The sequence below is a fragment of the Bradysia coprophila genome (genome assembly GCF_014529535.1).
Source record: "Bradysia coprophila strain Holo2 chromosome X unlocalized genomic scaffold, BU_Bcop_v1 contig_173, whole genome shotgun sequence".
Taxonomy (NCBI): domain Eukaryota; kingdom Metazoa; phylum Arthropoda; class Insecta; order Diptera; family Sciaridae; genus Bradysia; species Bradysia coprophila.
The window spans coordinates 6187524-6211640 of NW_023503302.1; the positions used below are offsets into that span (position 1 = coordinate 6187524).

At 34.9% G+C, this 24117-nt stretch overlaps 1 protein-coding gene across 8 annotated transcripts in view; it reads right to left on the reverse strand.

Annotated features, from left to right (window-relative positions):
• The window catches only part of LOC119068348, a 133138-nt gene that overhangs the window by 82932 nt on the left and 26089 nt on the right, over window positions 1-24117 (reverse strand). For all 8 annotated transcript variants that reach the window (XM_037171910.1, XM_037171908.1, XM_037171907.1 and 5 more), the window contains exon 2: window positions 11190-12098. In XM_037171910.1, coding sequence (XP_037027805.1) covers window positions 11190-11703 — 514 coding nt within the window. In that variant the 5' untranslated portion in view covers window positions 11704-12098. The remainder of the gene's footprint in view (window positions 1-11189; window positions 12099-24117) is intronic.

Sequence of the window (24117 nt, forward strand, 5' to 3'; positions counted from 1 at the left end):
CTTAAAAATGTATAAAGTAATGGGAACGAGACAGTTTTTGCTGCAGCAGGTATTTAGGCAGTGAGTTCAAATAACCACAACATAGGTGCCCTTAATCAATCGTTAGCTCGATATCGAAGGTAGACACGTATGAGTAATTTTTGTCTTCCTTTAATATTGTAATAACAGTGGATATAGTGATGACCTTTGGGGTAATTATTCGAACTCACTGCACTAGATACCTACTGCACCAATAACTTTCCCGTTTTCATTTTCATTTTTTAAATTTCTTTTGTGAAGAGGCTACAGTGGAACCACAGACGTCACTGGGACCAAGGAATGCGTGAAGAAAAACTACATTAACTGAGCATTTAAATGAAACTTTGAAATAACCCAGACCATAAACGATTTCTCAGAGAGAGAGAGAGGTGAGAGATTGACTTCTGTTTAATTACGCAAACAATGGTTTTTCCGATTCTAACAACTCGAGCCAGTCGGACTGAGTTAACAAATCAAACCGCCAATTAGTTGAAAAAGTCATATTCAGTGGTATTCATGCCGGTTCATTTCAAGTGAATCATATGAACTAAAATTGAAAATTGAAAGCTTGTGTCTGAAAGCTGAAAACACAATGTGTACAAAATTTGGAAAGGATAAACAAACACATACAATGGAGTTGGAGTTTTAATGCAAGAAACTACGAGCGGAATTCGGATTGAGAGATTGACCCATGGAAACCAACACCATCGACAATTTTTTTTCCAGCAGCCTCGTGATTTTTTTAATTAAAAGCGGTGCTTCAACCAATTTCACCTTCATTATTATTTTCAGCTCACAAAACCGATATTTAGGCAAAATTTAAAACTTTCGAAACGTGCCATTTCGTGTTTACCGTAATAAAAGAATTTTGGAAAAGTTTTCGTAATTAAACGGTAAATATTTTCATTCATTTATGTCGAAAAAGCTGTCCTGGAGGCGAAAATTTGTAGCGAATTTCGGTCTCAGGTTTTTGTTTCAGGGAACGTTCAAATGTAACGTTACACTTTAAGATTGAACATTTTCAAAAAAAAGGACAGAGGGAGGATGAAAAATGGGTTGAAATCCGACGGGGAGGATGTAATACGATAATCTTAACGTCACGTACCTTCAATCATAAGAACACTGAAAGTTGAAATCATCAAACATGTTCCACGTTAGGCTCGTTAAGCCATGAGGAAAACTTTCTTTAGTTCTGTTTTCAATATAAAATCCACCGAAAGTGGTAGAGATTTTTTAACCGAGTGCTCTGAAGTACATCACCATTTGATAATGCAGCGCGACGAGCGATGAGAGTGTTGTCAAAAATTCCATAAGTAAGCAAGACGTCACATTTGAACGCACTCGTACTTCTGGTGTGCATGACCCAACGATTTCGCGCATATCTACGAAAACGTATCCGTATTTCATCGAAATATTTATGTAACATGTTCTTTGGTAGGTATAATAGGTGTACGGTACGGTTATATAAAATTCATGTATAAATTATAACTTCTAACATCGCTCAGTGTGTGGTGGGTTTAAACAAAAAGAAAATCACTTCGTTCATAACCTATAAGCAAAATAGTAAAGAAAAACGATTGAATAATTTAATGCACGAACGTTGATTGACTGGAGAGGGATGGTAATACATTCTCCCGTAACTATACATTCTTCAGCTACTAATAATAAACGAAATATAAATTTAAGGCAACATTTTTATTTCCAATTTATTTAACTTATGCTTCAATGTTGGCACTAAATTTACACAACGGAAGCGTACAAGAAACGGAAATGGAAAAAGGCAGCAGTGTATGGCAAGGGAAGGTGCATTCAAATAAAAATATTAAACGAAAACATTTTTCTCGACTTCCCGAACCAGCTTTTGTTAGTGTGTCATTTGTCTGTCGATATGCTTGTTTCCTCGCAATATTGTTGGGGAAGGAACACGAAAAAAAAACCCAAACGAAAACAACGTTTTTTTTTACAAACGGAGATTCCTTTCGCCCGTTCGACGTGAAGACATAAGTCTTGGGAGTGATTTGCATTCACGTTTTCATGGGTTTTGATTATGTTCATGCGATTTGTGATGGTTGAGCGTACCAGTGAGATTGGATTTATATTGTCAGTGGAAGACAATTTTATTTAAATGAAGTCATTTCTAATCTAGTCGTATTATGTGACATAACGACCAAGTGCAATGCTATATACAAATTGGAGCGATATGAAATACAGCGGATTAATGGAAAAGAAAAACCAAGCTACCGCAAACAAATTTTATTTAATTTCCTCACGTTCATTTCATATGTTTGGAATTGGAATTCTTTTTCGCAACTGAATAAATTTAAAAAAAGGGACAGAGAAATGAGTGAAGCTTGAAAACATTTTTGTTTTGGCTATAAAGTAAATCGAAATGAACGACCTACGTGTCGGAATACCGAATGAGATTGGATAAAAATGTTCCACAGTATTTACACCGCTAACGAGCCATTATTGTCTGTGTTTAATTTTATTTATACCCTCAAGAGAACATACTGCGCTGAGGAAGTTGCGGGAAGTCCATATGGACTAAGAGGTCATATACTTTTAAGCAAATCATATGGGGTAGAAGAGATTTATGTCACTGTAACGATATAACTAGAATGTTTTTGGCACGTCTCTTCTTTTCTGCCACACCCAAAAACGCTGTTAGAGACATTTTTTTTTTTAAATTCCACTAGTTCAACACACATTTATCTTAGAAGTTGAAGTACTTGATTTGAGTTTAACAGAAAAAGAGTCGAAAATGTTTCTGAGATAGTTTCTGAGAACTGGCTTCAAAACGAAGGTACTTTTGTATCACATGTTTACGTAACAATGTGGCATAGATTTCAATCCGGGAAGCGATGAGGTAGGCAAACGTCTCTGAGCTCTAAATCTACCCCTTGTTATAGAATTAAAGAAAAAAAAGCATCTGCAATAACCCGTGTATTCCCGCATCCTACCGCACTATGAATATATTTTTTCGTTGAAATTGTTTGTTTTGAAAATTTAAATTGAATGGGAGACCACGTTCTAATACATTTATATAATGCGACGAATACAGGCTTCCGTTTGATAACAATGCAATGTTTGGTCATTAAAAAAATTTGTATACTTTGCTGTTGTCTTGCTAATTGAGTAAACGTTCGTTTGCAGCTATCGGATGTGCATGTTTTCTGATGCAATGTTGTTTTAAATGGAAAACATTTTTTTTATTTTGGAAATGCTTGTTTTAAATGTTTTCAAATGAATAAATTAAAAATTTTGGCAGAGAGAATTTTAAGATTTTTGTTGTTGTTATGTTCCGCCAAAATTGCAGTGAAAAAACTGAACGCAAAATTTGAAGGAGAATATAGAAATTTTCGAAAGAAAAGTAGAGCTTTCTGATGAACGAATTAGTTACTACTTCGTTACAGAAAGTTGCGTTATGTTCGTGTATCATTGCTATTAGAGCAAGCCCTTTGAAGTAGTTGCAAAGCTTGTTGCAAAAACTATTTCCTTTTTACAAAATTTTCAACTTCTTTTGCAACTACTTCAGGTTGCTCACAGTCTTTTGAAGTAGTTGCAAAAGTTGTCGCAAGAAACATTTTCCTTTTACGAATTTTGCAACTTCTTTTGCAACTTCTTTTGCAACTTCTTTTGCAACTACTTCAGGCAGGTGTTAGAGCATCGCATAGGCTAGGTATCAATGCCGAAAATGGTGGTTTTTTTAACACATTTAGTCCGGTTTACACCCAAAATGTTTGTTTTGTACACATTTAGTGCGTCTTGTATCATGTATACAATAAACTCAAAATTTGATTCTCAACGCAATGGTTGAATTTGTCCCTCGGCCAAAAGCTCCGTAAGACTAAAACCCTCGTATCAATTTTCTACCATTTCTTCCATAGATGGGGTAAAACTAACAAATACGACACGCTGCTGTAATACGAGCCCTGTATTGTCTTTACTTTTGTTCGTTCAACTCGGCTCATATTACAACAGCGGCTCGTATTTCGTAGTTTTACGCTACGTATTCTACAATTATATCCGATCTAAGATTTTCTTTTTGAAGAAAAAAAATGTGGGTTTCATGGTGGTTGCATTACAATTTTGTCGTCTGAGGTGTGTTTGGTGTTTGTGGGCGATAAACACTCCTGCCACATTGCACGATAACGCCACCCCTGGAATTAGTATGTTTTACAGGTAAAATAAAGTTTTGTACCATTGGTCGATTACAATGATGATTGAATGACTATTATCATGAGTGGTGCTCTGGCACCTTTGCCTTCGCCATCTCGTTAGTTGGTGGCGGGTTTCTAAGGTGTTAATCCATGAGTATTGGGCAACCATTGTGATCCACTTTGCAAAAACGTTCTGGTTAAGAACGCAACGGCTTGAATCTACACGGGATTCTTTAGTCAATGATTCGAAACTTAGAACGAGATACTGTCAACAAATTTTGTAAACTTTTGGTGGCATTTTATCTTGTAGAGATTGAACGGCACGTGAATCTGGATCGGTGCTGAACCACGCGTGGGGAAATCAAGTTTCTAACTCCCGAATAAGTATTCTTGTTCCCTATTTGTTTATGCCGAAAAGAAAATATATTCTTAGATAATAACACGGGTAACAAGTAAAAGACGAAACATTCAAATGGGACACGACATTACAGCACGGTTTGTTCATCGAAAAAATGAACTCGAATGGAATATTTGAAAAGATCAAAGTTGTCCACGAGAGTCAGTGCCCCAATTCTAGCAATTGTTGACAAACCTTACCTCAGGCTCTTTACCAAAAAAGTCTATGATCATTAATGCTGAAAAAAGTATATTTCGGAACAGTTGCTCAAAAATTTAACTTATAGCCGAGGAAGTGACGAATTTCAGAAACGTTTCGTTGAATTTAATTTGTGTAATTTGGCGGACAGAGTCTTTTATCTTTTCCGACCACGTATACATCATTTCTCATCCTTCCTCATTCAACTCTAACTTTATTCATGCATGGAATGACCTAGCATCGCCGATCTGTTGTTGTTTGATAAAATAAAAGTTCCTTCTGAATTTATTGATATTGCCATCAACAACAAAACCATAAATTACAATTATAAATAACAGAATAAATATACACACACGATACAATAAATGATCTCTATAAAAATAGAAGTGTGTGTGCTGCGTGTAGTGTTGTTTGTATCTTCCATTCAAACACAACAGTCAGCCTTTAACGAATTATTATCATTTAGGAATATCTTTGGATGGAAACAATTTGAAAATAGATTCACATGGAACTGGAGCTTGTTTTTCCGCAAGATGTGTGTATAAGGAGTAAAAATAATCTATAGAATCACATGAACACAACAATCGCTTAAGACCAGTATTTAGGCCAGAACTATTTGAACACTCGCCAATCAACACCAACAGTTTGAAAATAGAAAAAAAAAATGAAAAATGGAATTGCATGAATGTCTTGCCTCTTAGAAAGTGTTTTGATTTATTGAGTGAGACTTCTAACATAAATATACACAGCACATTTTGCTGAATTTTATGCCTCCCTGAGAGAAAACTTCGAGGAAATTTCAAGGAAAACTTCAAATGGTACATTTCGAAACTTTCATTAATGTTTCATGCCAACTTCATGAATTTCGCCTTTTGCTGATTTTTCACTTATTTTATTGCGTGACCAATGCGAAAGTTAACCATTACATAGCAGTTTGCCCTCTGCGAAAATGATCCATTACATAATTAATATTTTTGGTTCATTGGATTTTGGTGCATTGAATGGATCGAGATATCCTTTTAGTCTTATTCAAATTACAGCTTTTAAAGTGAGATATAAAATGAAGCAGACATTTTACAAATTTTCTGTTTACACTTTTGTTCTACAGAATAATAATTTACAGTTTTTGACATTTCAAATGTCAAATTTTTCTGAGAATTTCATTGTGTAATTTCGAATTGACAATGACATTCTTTGAAAAAAATGACAGTGAGACATTTGAAATGTTAAAGCCTGTACATCAATTGCATGGGTCAGAAGCCAGAACAAAACGAAAGAATAGAAACTAGCAAACTGGTTGCTCAAAAAAACCAACTTGCGAGTTTATTTTTATCACAAAATTGTTACATTAGTAATGAATCACTTTCGCAGCATCCAATATAATCTATACTATTAACCTGCTTTATGCGAGAACACAAGTCAGAGTTCATCTTTGCTTTTTTGCGTCGACGAAACAACAATACAGATACAATTCCAGGCTCAGATTGAAAAATCTTTTTGGAATTTATTACAGGCATTTTCGAGCTTTCCATTCAGCTCCCACTTAAAATCGCATTTATCTCCGAACTAGACTCTAGAATGATTTGATATAAGTTATTGAGTTCAAAATCTTGATCATATTTTTGGTTTTTACTACACTCCAACATTGAAAAATGTTCTTTTATCGCTTCGGTAGTGATATTGTCTAAGAAAGTAAACCTTCATCAGCCAAACACACCTACTTTGTGGTAGCTTCACCACAGAATGGCCACGAGTCAGTAAGTTTGGTTATGAGTTGAAATTTCAAGTACCACTGTCATGTCGCCATGGCCTGATTAGAAATGGTATTTTTGAACTGATTAATATGAAAGACGTATTATATTTTCTCCGAGATCGAAACAGTGGTCGAATGTCTTGCTTATTAGTCATATTATAAAACTGCTTTATAATTCAATGCAAGATGAAAAATTCTGCTAAATGCCTTAAATTTGTATCATTCTAATAATAAAATCATTTTTCTTTTTCGTTTTATTCACTTTTTATCGTTCAATTTTATGAAGTTAATCGGACACAATTTGACATTTTTATTGGCTTGCAGAAGTCTTCTGTCTACTTTCATAGATAAAAAATATTTGGAAACTTATTTGGTAGTATACCCTTAAAGATGTTCTTTAGCTATGGTTGCTAATTCGTATACCAATTCGATTGCTACTGATTTGTTTTTCGTTGTTAGATAGAAATGTTTTGCTTCAATATTACTCCAGCGGTTATGAGTGATTTCAAATGTACATAAATTCAAATCCTAATTTTGTGAAATCTTGAATTTTTCCACATTCTTCTTGATTTATGAGCTTCCAATTATTTAATCATTATTTAATTTTTCACAAAATAGTCCCTGCAATGTCCTCACTATCAAGAGTGAAGAGTGAACAAAAAGTAAAAATCGGGCTTGTCTTTCACCATGTGGCCCAGTCCGGTCAGTTCAGCAGTTCGCCCCTGGATGTCATACATGACTATTTCTTTAGAAGCTACGATGTAACAATAGGGTTAGAAAATCATTTCATAAAATGAAAAACAAATTGTTTTTAGAGTTCAATTCTTAGAACCGATAAAGAAAACTCAGATGTATAGCGACATGGCATTTGTTTATCTCTTGCTTTTTTTATCTTTTCGTAAACAGAATTAAGCTACTCGAGTACCGATTCCAAAATCCTTTATGTCCCGTTATTTTACTATTAAGCTTATGTCGCCACTGACTGTATAGCTTTTTAGAATGTGCCGTAGTTTAGAAAAAAAAGGAAAAAAGAAAAGATTTGTTCCAACCCACTTCATTCTAACGGTTTTCTATTTCAAGAGGGTTATAATCATGCAAAAACTTAATAAACGGTACAGCTGCCCGTTGTCCATTTACATAGAATAGAGACTCATTTTGTTTAAATGGAGATTTTATCGAAGCTGCAAAATAAATATTTTTAGAACATTGATCCTTTTCAGCTCGCTTATTCAGCTCGGTTTTAGTTTCAAAAATATTGGATCAACTTTTCAGATTGTTTAGCAGATTTGATTTTGTCGGGATTATAAAGCGACATTTTACCATAATTTTCGTCTACTTTGTATCCAATTTGAGAAATGCATGTTGTGAATACTAACTGGTTAAATGAATGCTCAAGATTGAGTTGCAAACAAGATGTATAGTGTGTGATATGTCAAAAGATTACCGATTCAAATACAATGTTTATGACATCCTATTGCAGAGTTCAAATATAATTATTTTCCCGAGAAATGCCGTCAAATTATTCAGCTCGTCTTTGCCGATCGATACCATCGCATATTGGCTATTTTCAAAATATCCAGATGGCGTGCTAACCAACGTGAAATTTAACAGTTTGATTGGTAAAAAAAATAGGATATCGATACATGGGCCATCTCGACAAGCAATCGTCCATCTCATGTATCAATAATCTTATATTAACATTTTGTAGAGAATGTTCATTGCTTTTTCCAGAAACAAGGCATCAGAACAGTCGGAGCGTTTGCTGCGACTTAGCCCCGTACAACCCGTAATCCTATTTCGTCCGCAACCATAATACGTCCGTAGCCCTAATAAACCCTAATACGTCTACAACCCTCTAATGCGTCTGTTACCAAAATGCAAGTCAAGTTGGGCATTGTCAAATTTACTGAAACTGTTCATTTTTAAAATTGCGCATAGCGCAATTACGAAAGCCCGTACGAAGTACCTCTCAAATAAAACCAACAATTTACGACATTATTTTAGAAACCCAAAATTTTTTGCCAACTTTCCATTGGGTATTCAATTACCTCTCAAATGAAACAAAAACTAGCAAAATCGGTTGAGATTTACTCGATTTATGTGCAAAAAACACTTAGGGCCGAGTAGCGGCCTTAATACAAGGGCCTAAATTTGAAACTTTTTTCGCCATCAGTTTATTCGGCATTCAATTATCTCTCAAATGAAACAAAAACTAGCAAAATCGGATGAGATTTACTCGATTTATGTGCAAAAAACACTTAGGGCCGAGTAGTGGCCTTAGTCCAAGGGCCCTAATTTGAAACTTTTTTCGTCACGTTCTTTTCGGTATTCAATTACCTTCCATAAAAAACTAAAACTAGCAAAATCGGATGAGATTTACTCGATATATGTGCAAAAAACACTTAGGGCCGAGTAACGACCTTTGAGCCCTCCCAACAAGCCCACGTTGCATCTTACCAAAAAACAATGTTCAGCAACTTTGTTCTACTCGTCAATACCTTTCATTTGATATATCACAAGCAGCTATTGCGTGCGTATTTCGGTAGATATCGTCGAAAGACTGAAAAACACCTATAGGGCCCTAGCTCTGGAAGGGCCGACCCTACCATGCCCATTTTCGAACTTGACCTTACTTTTGTCGATACCAATCGGGGAAAAAAAGAATTTTGAGAAAAGGTTGTGATTTACTCAAGCTAGAGGGGTCACGGACGGACGGACGGACGGACGGATGGACGGACGGACGGACGGACGGACGGACGGACGGACATTTTTTTTATTGCGGATTCGTCATCTATGAACATAACCAAATGCTTTGCCCTTACTGTCTGCTTCCAATTCGACGTGTTACAAACGGCATATTAATCTTATAAGCCCCCAGTACTTCGTACGGGGCTAAAAAGAAATCTGTTGATTTGGTAAATATGACTTATTGAAATTGAGAATAACTAACGACGAAAAACCACAATTGTAATCACATCTTATCGTGTATTAATTTGATCGTTTTGCCAAATGCTAAGTGTATATAAGAAAAACTAACTTGACAAAACGAAGTTCGCAATAATTTGGAAAACATTTAGAAGTGTCATCGCAAACGATATTATATAGACAGTTGACCTAAAACTAATCCATTTTAAATTCACAATTGTTAACACGGGTCAATGGATATAAAAGCTCTTAAGTCGAGCATTTACGTTCTTAACAGTAGATTCACGTGACAAGACACATAAAACCGTCTAAAACATTTTAATGGAAATCCACTTCCTGAACTTATGTGTGTACTATAGGTATATATACATTTATAGGAGTCTACTATCTAATCAATATTTAGAATAGCAGTGTACACGAAGAAATTGTGTATGGCAAATATCGCATTTATTTCAAACACGAGCAACACAAAACGAGACAATTGGGGCCATTAAATTCCATTTTAAATATTTCTGTGGCCGAAGAAAACTTTTATATGTATAACATTCAGTGTGTTACTGAACGAAAAACGATAAAATCGAAATTGGAAAGGGATAACAACGTCATACGTATTTCAGCAATTTTCACGAAGGTGCAGTAGTTTCTTGGAAAAAAGAATAGCTAATTTCGATACAAGTAACTATATGGAGTGACTCCATTGGAGTCGTTTTTCGCAGTAGATGTGAAAATGCGAAAACGAGAATCAGTGGTGAGTTTGAATAAGCATCTTGTAGGGGACAGTAGAACAGCAACATTTCGATGACAGGGTTAAACAAAAAATTTTGTAATTCGATGTACAGAAACACCAAATTTACCATCGACTTGTCTAAATGACGTAATGAGCAGTACAAAATAGTTATTTATGGAACTGTACGATAGATGCTTCTAGATGTGACGGCGTGTGACTTCGAGTGACAACACACATCTTGTGCCTAAAATAGTTATTTGTTTACTGAAAGGATAAAACAAGAAATTCCAACGAGTGCGATGTTCATCGAACATCTTACATTTTAGGCACTTTTGCTTGTCGCCCTCACTTCGTTCGGGCTACAACCACCGAAAATCTACCGTCCGCGACAGATACGTAAATATGTAACTATGCTGCCTACCGTAGACGAAAGTTGCAAAATGTAAGCCCAAGGGACGAAAGTGACAGAAAAATGTAAGTTGATCGACCCTTCAAGCGAAGCGCATTTTCACTGTCACAAACCGTTACGTAAAGTGTAGTTTACCATGCATAAGCATGTAAAGTCCAATTTTCTCCACACGGGAGAGAAAGTGATGCGCTTTTATCACTTGAAAAATCATTCGACCAATTGTCAACAAAGCTCAATTTTCTCATGGGCTATTGAGAGAAGAAAATAAAGTTAATTACACCGCGCGCATAAAAACGCATTTATCAATGAGTTGCATACAACGTTTTTCTCAAAAAAACCAACGAAAGTTCTGGTTTTCGTCACTGATTTGAGAAAATAGTATTTTTCATGAACATTACTGTGGTACACAATGCAGGGGATATCGTGTTCGTGTTTACCGTATGGAGATATATTGAAATTCCAATATAACTCGGTTGTTGTGGTATTATATCGTGAGTCATAGAGTGGTAAATGCCGAGTGATCAGGCTACAAGCCTGAAGTGGTTGTGTCGACCACTTTGCAGATGGATAAGGGATAGTTATGGTAAAATAGCTTCACTCACCTGTGTATATCAAACCATTTACGAGACCACGCTGTGTGTCAAACAGGTCATGAATTACGTCAAACTTGATCGGAACGGTAACCGTTTCGTCATTTCCTCTTTCAATGCTAACGATTTTCTCTTCATCACCACCAATATACGTATCAACTCGCTTGCAGTGTTTATTTTTATCACTCACCACCGAGCGTGAACTTTCCAAATTTTTCTTTTGGTTATTGAACTTTGCAGAATTTATTTGGTTGATAAAAGTTTTCAGCTTAGTCGAGGATTTTATGATTTTGTCTTCGTTTTGTTGTTTATTGCTTGATTCTGAACTGTTGACATTTTCGTTGAACTCGAATGTGCCATTGTCTTGCAGCGTTTGATTCGGATTTATGTTAGCGTATGCATTTGTATTGTCAACATTTCCGATTGGTGGACCGGGCGAACGTCCAGGCGCTGGATCACTATTTACTTGACATCCGGTTGCAGAAAATATTATGTAACAGTAGAAGCACAGTAGATTTAAAGTCATTTTATCGGTTTGTTGTCATTCATTCGATCGATTGTATGTTGAATCATTTATCTCTCGGCTCGCTTTGTATTCTCAATGCACGAGTCCTTGAAGTCTAATTGCATCGAATTGATTTTTCTTTATTGTTGCTTGACATTTTTGCTTGTTATTGAACTACTTCATTTACTTATCATAACTTAATTTAATAATCACATTAATTCAATATCATTTTCTTCTTTTTTAAGTGCAGATTCTTATTTTGCAGTGTAATTATGCGGGGGAATGGGGTTAAGTGTTTTTTTTTTGTTCTTCTATTTTATTGCATTGTCTACATTTTATTTAAATTATGATTTTCATATTGAATATTCGACATTTAAGCTGTTACAAGTCTTCACTTCATGTTGTGGTTGTTAGATCTGAAACAAAGGGAAAAAATCATCGTATTAATTTCAGCTTACATTGGAAGTACATTGAGATTTTTGTTTCACGGAAGCGGAAGAAATAATTTGGATGAATATTTGTCTTTTAAGTACGTGGTATGTATCCATCTATGTCTGCTATGAAAACAATAATTGTGGATTTACATGGTAATGCACATGAAAATTTTTGTTGGATATATAATCATGCCGAAGAACAACGGAAATTTCAGGTGATTTTTGGCTTTCATTTGCATTGCTGTGTAAATCCTGTCTTATGGTGGCTGATGATGAACAAATAGAAAATGTATTTTTATTTCGATTTTCGTCTCGATATTCTCTGACATGAGATTTTCAGTATTTTTCAATCTATTTGCATTTAATTTTTTAAATCATGGATAAAATTCGACGAAAATAGCTATTTTGGTAACTAGTTAGAAACTGGGGTGTTTTACGCATTAGATTTGAGATTGCCGATACGAGTTCGGTCAAGTTCGGCAATACATCGTATGCGAAAAACACCCAATTTACGAACGTGTTAGCAACAAGATCTTATGTACAGGAGTGAGATCCTCAATTTTTTTACAAACGTCAATTTACGCAATACTTTCGCAGCTTGTTGTAAAATCGGAGTTCTTTGAAAAATATTTTTGGGGGGACATTTTTTGTTGGAGCATGTGGGAAGTCTGTCCCACATGTCAAAACAAAAATTTTCCAGTGGGACAAAACGGTATTTTGTTGTCGTGCGGTCAGAAAATGCAAAAAACTGGTTTTTCTTTACACAGTTTTCTGGCCGCACGACAACAAAAGTTATTGCCAACTTGTTATAGAAAATTGAGATAAAACCTTCGTAACTGAGTATTGTAACATTTGCAGGTGACAAAGAGGAGTCATGATTCAAAATTTAAAATTTTTGGGATTTATATTAACCTATTAACCTCAATAAAGCTTGAAAGCAGAGACAAGAAACAATTTTCTTAATTTTTCTACTCCAAAAAATGTGGAAATCTCAATTTTTCCAAACTACAGTTTCACGCATACAAGATAACAGATTGTTCTACGTCAGCACGTATTATTATAGTTAAAATGCGTTAAAAAATTTAGTTTTATTATATGAAATATTTGTGAATATGTCACACTTATCGTGGAAAAAACACTTATCTGTCAATTTCCATTTTGCATTGATGGGATCGACAATTGTGCTGCGTTTTCCATTGTATTTCGATGACAATGAAACAATGAAAAATGCAGCATAATTGTCAATACCATCAACGCAAAATTGCTCGTGTCCTTTCGGCCTAAACGTAATACGAAATATATCGTGAAGAAAAGAGCTACAAAGTTAAATTAACTGAGTAACTTCAGTCAAAGAATTTTCGAGATTGAGTATTGTCGGAGATATTGAAAAAAGTCAACAAAAAACACTACGTGAGAGAGCGAGCTGTCAAAAAAACAAAGCAAAAATTGAAAAATTCAATTTTGTCTCTCACACGGAGTACTTTTTTGGTAAGAGGAAACTAAGCATTAACGTGGAATGTCCCATATATTTATTCCATATTTTAAATTTAAATAAAAGATAACTGATGCATAAATAAGCATATGCGATCTAGCTACTATTTGAAGTCTTTTAAAATTGGTTTGATGTTGAACTTTTTATCAAAAGGAATTTTTTGTTGGGCCAACCATACGTTTATCGCAAATCTATTAGATCGCTAGATTTGTGATAAAGGTATATGGTAAACGATATATTGACTTGTTCATAATTCAATGTATAGTAAATGAATGTGTTCCAATTCATACATTGTGGTCCTCATCGAGTTTAACATTTACATTAAATCTCCTCGTTACACAAAAAGCGTTCCTCATTGCCAATTCTCCGAACAACTATCATGTAATTTAAAATGGCAGCTCAGCGAAAGGGAAAATCTTCATTCTCACAATGTTGTATGTAAGTTACATGAACTGAAGCAATCAATTTTAAACGTATGCATAACATAAAAGCGCTTCCTATCCAGAATACAAAACGTCTTGTAACATGGAAGAGAAAAAGCAACTATGATAAGAGTCGAGAAATTAGCTTGTAGGCCATTTGAAGCTTGTGAACATTTATTATGACTGAAGCACCCCCCACCGATTACTCATCTACCATGTGTGTACTACACACAACATATATTTATTTAAATACTTGAATCATTTTGGTTGACTGTTTTTCGCTTTGTATGCTGATGCCATTATAATATACTGTCGGTAATGCCACTCACGTGAATATAGGAAGAGGAAAAAAATGAAAAATATTTCAGAAAACAGTTTAAATATTCAAGATTTCCAAAGAAGACCGAAACATTTTCAGAATGGAGAAGCCGAACAATACGCAAGAGAGTGTATGAAATGTGAATGAACGTAATACTGGCACAATTTTCTTATTGTTTTCGGAGAATGTCTTTAGATAAATGTAAGATTATTGTCAAGTTTGTTTAGGGTAAGGCATTGAAATTGGATGCGAAATTTCGCTTTTAATTTTAATAATGAAAAGATTTTTGTCGTCTGAAATATGTTTCGTAAAAAAATGAAATTATTCCGAATTACACCCACTCAATTAGGATGAGAACAAGTTCGCTTTTGTGTTGTTCAAATTTTTTTTAATGTCAACATTGATATTGGCAACCAAACATTTGTGCCAGATCAATAAGCAAATGCCGCGCCGTATACCATTGCTGTGTATTTTAATAACGAAATTATATTTACATGGAAATAACCCAGCGCTGAATTTTTTTTAAACCAAACAATGCACAATTTACCTGGAAAATAATTGAATGAAGAATGAATCCCTTAATGTGTAGCTGTGACGTCAGGTTTGACCGAGTTGTTTTCATGTAAAATTGGAATCATTATAATATAATACTAGACGAGCTCGTACACCTAATATGAGTTCGTCGCAGTAAAACATCGTTTTTCAGTATTCTTACATGACTCGGATTGAACGAGTGGTTCCAAATTTTGTATACACTCTGTCTGTAGGTATCTTGATTACTACCAATCAAAAATAGCCTAGGACAGCACTAGCCAGAGTTCGCTTACTTTAAAAAACTATTTTTTTGGTAAAAGATTTTCTCAAATTTTCCTACATTTTCTTAAACTTTTCAAAAACATTTTCAAAAAGAGAGTGTGGAAATCTAGAAAAATGTGGTAAAAGTTAAGAAAGTATGGGAAAATTTTTACCCGAAAATAGCACTGCTTCTTTCTGTTGTTGTTGTCGAAAATAGACAATAACAGCCATTTCAGTCAATTTTCAAATTTTTTTATGTGTTTCAAGGTGTAACAATTTGGGCAATTTTTAAGTCTCAAATTCACTAATTCTTCATAGTACTTTGACGACCCATCAAATATATGTTTTAAAAAAACATTTTCCGCTTTTAATCTGTCCAATGGACAGTGTCCATACAATAATATCGTATTACAATACGTATAGTACCTACTTATACGCCGCATGCCTACATTTTTCTATGATTTGTAAAAATCAAGAAAATCGAAAAATGTCCAGAAATTCTTTCGATTTTCTCAAAAATAAGCAGTGCTAAAAGTAAGATGCGCAAAATTAGTGCACTTCTGTCTAGTGAGATTTTAGGATATTTAACAGCCACTTCAATTGTCCGTAAAAGTCATATAACTGGAAATCTGCTTTTTCCAAAGCCATTACCTTTTCGTTAACACTTCTCTTTGTAAAATTGATTGTAACTGTCGAAGGTCGCATATATTTGAGGCAATAATGAATGTGACCTAATCTAAAATTTAGCTGAAGTAGCTTTAAGATAGTCAGAAGAAGTGGGAATGTGTGTAATGTATGAAGCAATTTATACATCCCCAGAAATTTCATGAAGATTGTTGAGAATTTCACTATCCATCCCACACAATTAGCTTGAGTAGTGCAATTTTTCAACTTTTTTTATTAACTTTCGAAACTAATGAGATCCGATTATTTTCGTTTTGTTGCTGTGGTTTTAATTTCTCGTTTATTGGCATTCATTTTATCGAATTGTTGATTTTATCGACTTTGCGAAAATTGCATGTATAGTGACGACAGCCTTTAGTATTTTAGAAATTAGCGATACGTAAAAATAAGTGGACAGGGTGCTTCAAGACAGTTTATGATTTTTAGCGATACTTTGTCGAAATGAAAATTGTGATAACATCAAGTTTTTTCAGACGTTATGGGACAGATAGCGACATTCGTTGAATTTTATTGAACATAAACTCGGGCAGATATGTTTTTTTTTGTGTTTGCTGAAAACAACATCCCATCATGTCGTATGGACCGTAATTTTGTACTTAAAATTTTATTTATTTTTCAGACTAAATGATATGAATTTACGAATTTTTCTCAGTTTAATTGAGTCATTTCGTTTTTTGTGATACTATAACCGCCCCGTTTTACGGTATAGTCTTTCAGTTTATTTTTCAGATGCCCTTCCCTCCGAAAATATTTGCTAGACCATTGGACTAATGCAAGCCCTTCAAAGTGTAACGCCAAATACAATACGACTCAGTCTTAAAGTCTAGGCTGGAGACGAGATAAAGATTTGAACGAATTGAATCTTAAGACAATATGAAGATAATTGAAACTTAAAAGGAAAAAAAAACTTTCAATTTATTTCTGCTTTTCTGCATTTACAGTTTATGTCTTTTGAATCGGAAAAGGTAAATCCCTAAATAGACTGTATCCCTATGTGAATTCTCTCCATCATAAAATGATTAATCGAATTTATTCGTAATAATATCCATAATAAAGAAAAATAATAGACGAAACGTGGAAGGAGAGACGCTTCTAGCTACTGTGCTATACTACTGTGTTTTATAAGATCATTTTACTCTTTCCACGAGAAACTTTCATAAAACGTCAATTCTTGAAAGAATTTTGTTAAAATATTTTTCTAGCATTTTCAATGGATGAACAGTTTTCATGGCAATTTATTTTCAATTAACTCGAAACATATAATAAATGTACTATGTGCTGATTCGGATTTTTTTATATTTTAAGTCGACCAAACGTCGGATGATGACTAAACATGCAGTAGCATATTTCAGTAAATACTTAGAATCTAGATGTTTATTCATCGATAGTTCTAAAGAATAAGGCGAGGGGTAACCGACTAGCCAAAATGGTGACAAATCAATTTCTAATTCCTTTCGATTCCGTTTAATTACCTCAATTACCGGACCAACTCGTCTAATTGCCGGATTCGCTCTATTTCCTTTCAATTCCGTTCAACTCTGTTCAATTTCTTTCAATTCCCTTTCATTTTCCGTTCAATTCCATTCAATTCTGTTCAATTTCCTTTCAATTCCGTTCAATTCCCTTTAATTGCTCTTAATTCCTTTTATTTCTTTAATTACCGGATTAACACCACTACTTGCCGGATTCGCCCTTCAATTCCTATAATTCCAATCAATTCCTTCAATTCCACGAATTTTCGAAATAATTGCTCGATTTTTTCAAATAGATACAAATTTAAAGTCAAAGTTTAACCCTTAAGCATTTTGGAAAAAGAATCGTCAGACTATATCAACCTAAATTTTGGAACAACTATGTTGTTCTACATTTGTGACTCATTTTCTTAGAATCTTTACTTTTTACTCATACTTTTTAGAAGAGATTTTTCAATTTCAATTTAGATTAAACCGTCCAATTGACTGCAGTTTTGTTTAACGTATTTACGTATCTGTTGTGGACGGTATATTTTAGGCAATTTCAGGGAAATGCGAAAGTGCCTAAAATAAACCGTCCACAACAGATGCGTATACAACTTTTCATGCTGAGGGCCTATGTTACGAGAAAAATTCCGTAATTTATGCCCAAGGCATGAAAAAAACTTCATTTCTTTACGACGTATGGTGCGGGAAAGGAATTAATGAATTTTTCCATGACTATACGATTGATTAAATTTAATATGGTGAATGTGAAGTGTGTATGTTTTCAAGTAAATTGATGCGTTTTGTCTATTTCAGTTGTCCGATGCACAAAACGTTGTTTGTACCTCGACAGGAAATGGATTTGTTCAGCACACGTCAGCAAAAGCCAAGTATTCAATTTTTTGTTTCGTTCAAGTGATCGACATCGTAAGATTTTAGGCTTTTGAAAAGTTGATCGAATAGATGATATTGTCGGTGATGCATTTTTTTGTAAACTTGGTTTGAAACTAGAGCATTTCGCAACGGCAGTGCCCCAGCCTAACATTCCCCCGACGTATATTGACTTGTTTGTTGCGGCCCAAACTCTCCCGGATCTGACTCACAAGAATACTCTGAAGAAGAATCCTTCAGTGTGCATTTTTTGAACATAAAAGAACCTTCGACTTGTTCTAAAATGGAACTGATCAACACTGTACACTGTTATTTACTGCGCGGGAGCTTTTAAAATTAAAACAAAACGGAAATAATGTGGTTTTGCATTCGCTGGTACTTCTTTCCGATAATCACACTTATCAGCATTTACTCTCATTTACTTTCAATTCCTACAATTCCTTACAATTCCACATATTTCCAGTCAATTCTGGTCAATTCTGGTCAATTCCTATCAATTCCGCCAATTCCGGTCAATTCCTGCCAATTCCGGTCAATTCTATCAATTACAATTATTTACCGGATACTCCGGCAATTCCTTTGAGGGTGTGTAGTCAATTACCCGAGTCGGTTACCCCTCGGAATAAGGTAAGGAATGTGATTTGTTCGCACATTTCACATGATTTTTAGCCCCGTACGAAGTACTGGGGGCTTATAAGATTAATATGCCGTTTGTAACACGTCGAATTGGAAGCAGACAGTAAGGGCAAAGCATTTGGTTATGTTCATAGATGACGAATCCGCAATAAAAAAAATGTCCGTCCGTCCGTCCGTCCGTCCGTCCATCCGTCCGTCCGTCCGTCCGTCCGTCCGTCCGTCCGTCCGTCCGTCCGTCCGTCCGTCCGACCGTCCGTCCGTCCGTCCGTCCGTGACCCCTCTAGCTTGAGTAAATCACAACCTTTTCTCAAAATTCTTTTTTTCCCCGATTGGTATCGACAAAAGTAAGGTCAAGTTCGAAAATGGGCATGGTAGGGTCGGCCCTTCCAGAGCTAGGGCCCTATAGGTGTTTTTCAGTCTTTCGACGATATCTACCGAAATACGCACGCAATAGCTGCTTGTGATATATCAAATGAAAGGTATTGACGAGTAGAACAAAGTTGCTGAACATTGTTTTTTGGTACGATGCAACGTGGGCTTGTTGGGAGGGCTCAAAGGTCGTTACTCGGCCCTAAGTGTTTTTTGCACATATATCGAGTAAATCTCATCCGATTTTGCTAGTTTTAGTTTTTTATGGAAGGTAATTGAATACCGAAAAGAACGTGACGAAAAAAGTTTCAAATTAGGGCCCTTGGACTAAGGCCACTACTCGGCCCTAAGTGTTTTTTGCACATAAATCGAGTAAATCTCATCCGATTTTGCTAGTTTTTGTTTCATTTGAGAGATAATTGAATGCCGAATAAACTGATGGCGAAAAAAGTTTCAAATTTAGGCCCTTGTATTAAGGCCGCTACTCGGCCCTAAGTGTTTTTTGCACATAAATCGAGTAAATCTCAACCGATTTTGCTAGTTTTTGTTTCATTTGAGAGGTAATTGAATACCCAATGGAAAGTTGGCAAAAAATTTTGGGTTTCTAAAATAATGTCGTAAATTGTTGGTTTTATTTGAGAGGTACTTCGTACGGGCTTTCGTAATTGCGCTATGCGCAATTTTAAAAATGAACAGTTTCAGTAAATTTGACAATGCCCAACTTGACTTGCATTTTGGTAACAGACGCATTAGAGGGTTGTAGACGTATTAGGGTTTATTAGGGCTACGGACGTATTATGGTTGCGGACGAAATAGGATTACGGGTTGTACGGGGCTAAGTCGCAGCAAACGCTCCGACTGTTCTGATGCCTTGTTTATTAGTTAAAGTTCAACATTTTGCATCCTAGTATTCAAAGAATATCATTTCAATTAATAATTAAAATCAATCGATTTTCATAGATTTTCATGAACTGTGTGTTACTCTTTAATATGTACAAAACTCCTTACAAAACTCCGGATGAAAGCGAAACGTAATCTTTTTGTGGACTTTTCAATCTTTTATCTCTTGTTATGCAAATAACTATACAATTTTCGCTAATAAGCGAGTATAAGAGAGTGTGGATTTTAGCAATATTTCTCAGAACTGTGACTGATTGCTGCTGGAACTCACAAGACCGACTCACCGACAGTCTCATCGCTCATTATTATTGTAGTCACGAGAAAAATTCCGACAATCCGTTACCTCTCGATTTGACTTCACGGCTTACGTCAAGTTTTTGAGTAAAGTATTACTTGGCAAGGGGATAAATGATGGATCGGTAAACTTCACACAAGAAGTACCATTTTCAACATTTGTCATCAAGTGCTGATGTAACCCTGAAACACAGCTGGTTTTTACCAGCACTTTATCTGGAAAAGTGTACTTTGTGAAGACTTTCAAACCTCAAGTTATTTGAATGGGTGCTAATATTTTACAGTTAAATATTTATGGGTGACCGTTATAAATAATACCATTTACCAATATTGCAATATTTTGATACCAATTTTATGAAAATATTGGTAAATTGATTTAAAGTATTTTTAAAAGGACGAATTCCATTGGTAAACCCATAAAAATAGATTCTGCTATGCCAACCGCCGAAACGTATTGTACTATGTTTTTGGATCGAGGATGAGCTCATCCCATAACCACCCCGTAGCTACTCAGGGCAGTTTTTTCATTCACGTACCCCTTTCCAGATGCGCCGTGGCTAGCACTATGAAACTATGAAAGAAAACAATCAAAATGAAACTTGCGTTGTTGATGCGTTTTACAAAGCGAGGTGGAGGCGTGGGGGGATATACACTATATTGTATGTTTCCCTTATTTTCTACTTATGTTTGCACATTGTTGCCATTAAATATTCAGAATGGTAAAATGGTATGTAATATATGATTTTTAACAGCTATTCGGCGTCTGAAAGCATAAAATAAAAGATGTGCTTATGGTTATGGTAAGGAAAATGTTGAATTCACACAGTAATTGTATTGTGATTTATTTATTGTAAGAATTATACGTTGAGGCTTAACTACATTAGTTCTTGGCAGACTGTGCAAAATGCTTCAAAAACGTATGTTGATGTGAGAATCTGTTACTTCTTTAATTATTTTCAGTTATTTTTTATACCTAGTAAACGCCAAGGACTATGATATCATTTTACATACTTGTATTTTACGTGGGTAGAAAGTGGCGCATTACAACCCTAGGGATGAAAAGTAAATTGACTTAAAGCTCAAAAGCAAGTAAATCCATAACATAACTCGGGGTAGAAACAAAAAAAATCTCATTTTTGTGTGATTATAGACCTCGGCTTGGCCTCGAAATCTCTACTTTTCATCTTTTTATCCCTTGTTATGTAAAGACTATTGCCGCAAACTTGAATGCTTTCATTATTGCCTTAATCTACTGAACTTTCAAATAAAAATAATTTTATGAAAGTAAAAGACGGTTCTTGTTACTGAAAACTACAGCGCTCTTTCCGAAAATTGTTTTTATTTTAATAGAAAATGTCAACTTAAAAGAAAATTGCTGAAAAAGAACAGATGAAATGGACGTAAATAAATTGAAAAAACAAAATTTCTGAGATTTAAAATACTGTGTCACATTCATTGCTAACATCATAGAGCTTTTTTTACAAGAGAAACTGGAAAACTTTCTTTTCAAAGCGACATTAACGAATCGTAGTGCAGACAAAAATATACCAGCACCCATTTATGACTGTCGAGCTATTCTGCGCTCTGCAAGATATTTTGAATACAAAGGTTTATATCAGATATTCTTTTCAAATTGCGTGACCTCTTAAATGTGAAAAAAAATGATCCAACTGATATTACACCTAGTGAGTTTTGTTTGACTGTCGGTGTACGAGGAACAAAACGCTTAATATATGTCAACGGTGCTCGATTTCAAGTTTGATTAAAGTGTAGTCATCTATGAAGCCCTCGCAAACTCGGCGCCATATTATTTCTAATAATTATGTAAAGTCTATCAGTCTATCAAGACCATTTTTGGGAATACATTTCCCCATATTTTACTACATTTTCATACATTTTCCAAGTTTTTCGAAAATTCAGTTTTCTAAAAATTAAGCAAAATAATACCAAGAGACAAAAAAAATTCCAACAAAGTTTAATTCATTCATTTACGCTACACGTGTGCAACAATGACGCTCACTTTCTTGGTTGTGTTCGAAAAATTCGATTTCGTTGCGGTCTATATCATCGTTTGGAAATACGTTGAAATCTGTCAGGGGTAACTCGTTACTGATTGGAACAGTTACTATATTACCATCATCGGTTGACGGTTCAGAAAATGCATCACTTGATCCACTACCTCCACCACCACCTGCTGAACCTTCACTTCCTGATGATCCTTGCCACCACAAACCAAGAATTGATCCTAAATCTCCGCCCGATCCACCATGCTCAGCAATTATGACAGCGGGCGACAAATCGTGGATCTGGCCTTTATCGTCGGCAATTGACGAATGCTGCGTCTTTTATTCTAAGAATCCGATCATATATCAATTCGATATAAGAAAAAACGACTCACTACACAAATGATCAAGAGACAAAGAGATAATTGCAACTTGATCCTATCGGCAAGTTGAGTCGACTCCAAATAAAAATTTTAGAGTTATTACATCGACTTTATCGACTTTTATAATTGTTGTTAGCTGTGTATATATTTCAACAGAAACTGAAAATGATATAAAACAAATACGAACTGTTCGCAGACTTTGAAACAGACGCCAGGTTATACACATAGAATTCAGATAGAAATGGCAAAGGTACAAAATTAACCAACTTATTTTAGTTAGGTATATATATATATCGCTACAATGTTAGATTCGGTTTAATAGTCTTATGCACAAGTAATTGATGAACATAAAAAATTTTAAAGGTCCTCGTTAGAGGACTTATCGTCTTAGAAGGTTACTCTTGTTGGCTCAAAATTCCTGAGGCTACCACCAGAAAGTGATAAACAAATTTATTAGAATTTAAATGTGTTCATGCATTGAGAGAGGAGATGTCAAATTTGTTTAGACAACGTGCTCAAATAAGCACAAATTTCGCAGGTAGGATTCACAGTGGTTAAGGGAATCTGGCACACGCATCCCCGGTCTCTCTTAAAGACCTTGATGCTACAGTTTTCACAGATTTTAATTTTTCACTATGAAATCAGTTATAAAGTAACATTAAAAGCAACAAGTAATAAGTAATGGTGGGCAAAACATCATTTATTTCTGTTCTTGTTTCAGTCACACTGTACTGGTAGCCTCTATAATATCATGTCATTCTCTAATCTATCCAGAACGAGATCGATATATTTCGCATGAGCTCAGGCGGGAACATATTAATATCTAATATAACAATATAGTTGCAATAAACAATGCCGGAACTGAACTAATTATTATCCAATTTGAAATTTGCAATTAATCTTCTTTAATTTAGTGCTGGGAAATCGAATCGTTCCCCATGTAATTTATACTTTCAATCATCTTTCAAATTTATCGGATCAATTAAAACATTATAATTTCATCTTCATCTGCGACTTTCAAAATCCTGTGTGCTGTCCAATACTGAATATAATTGCGTATATAAATAAATATAAAATACACATATTTAGTACGCACTCAGGAGCGCAATGTGGTGTATATTATTATGTGCTAGAGCAGAAACCGTTGGTAAATATATGGACGTAATTACATAAATATGAAATGAGTAATTAAAAATGGAGTGGAGAGTGGAGTGGAGATTGCGTGGAAATTAATTTCCACTACAGTCGAGTTATAACAATAGTCATTTACAAAAGCAAGGAACCAATCTCAAAACTCACATTGCGAATCATTCGTTTCGTATATTCCAGAAATCGTCGAAAAAATGCCACTTTTGA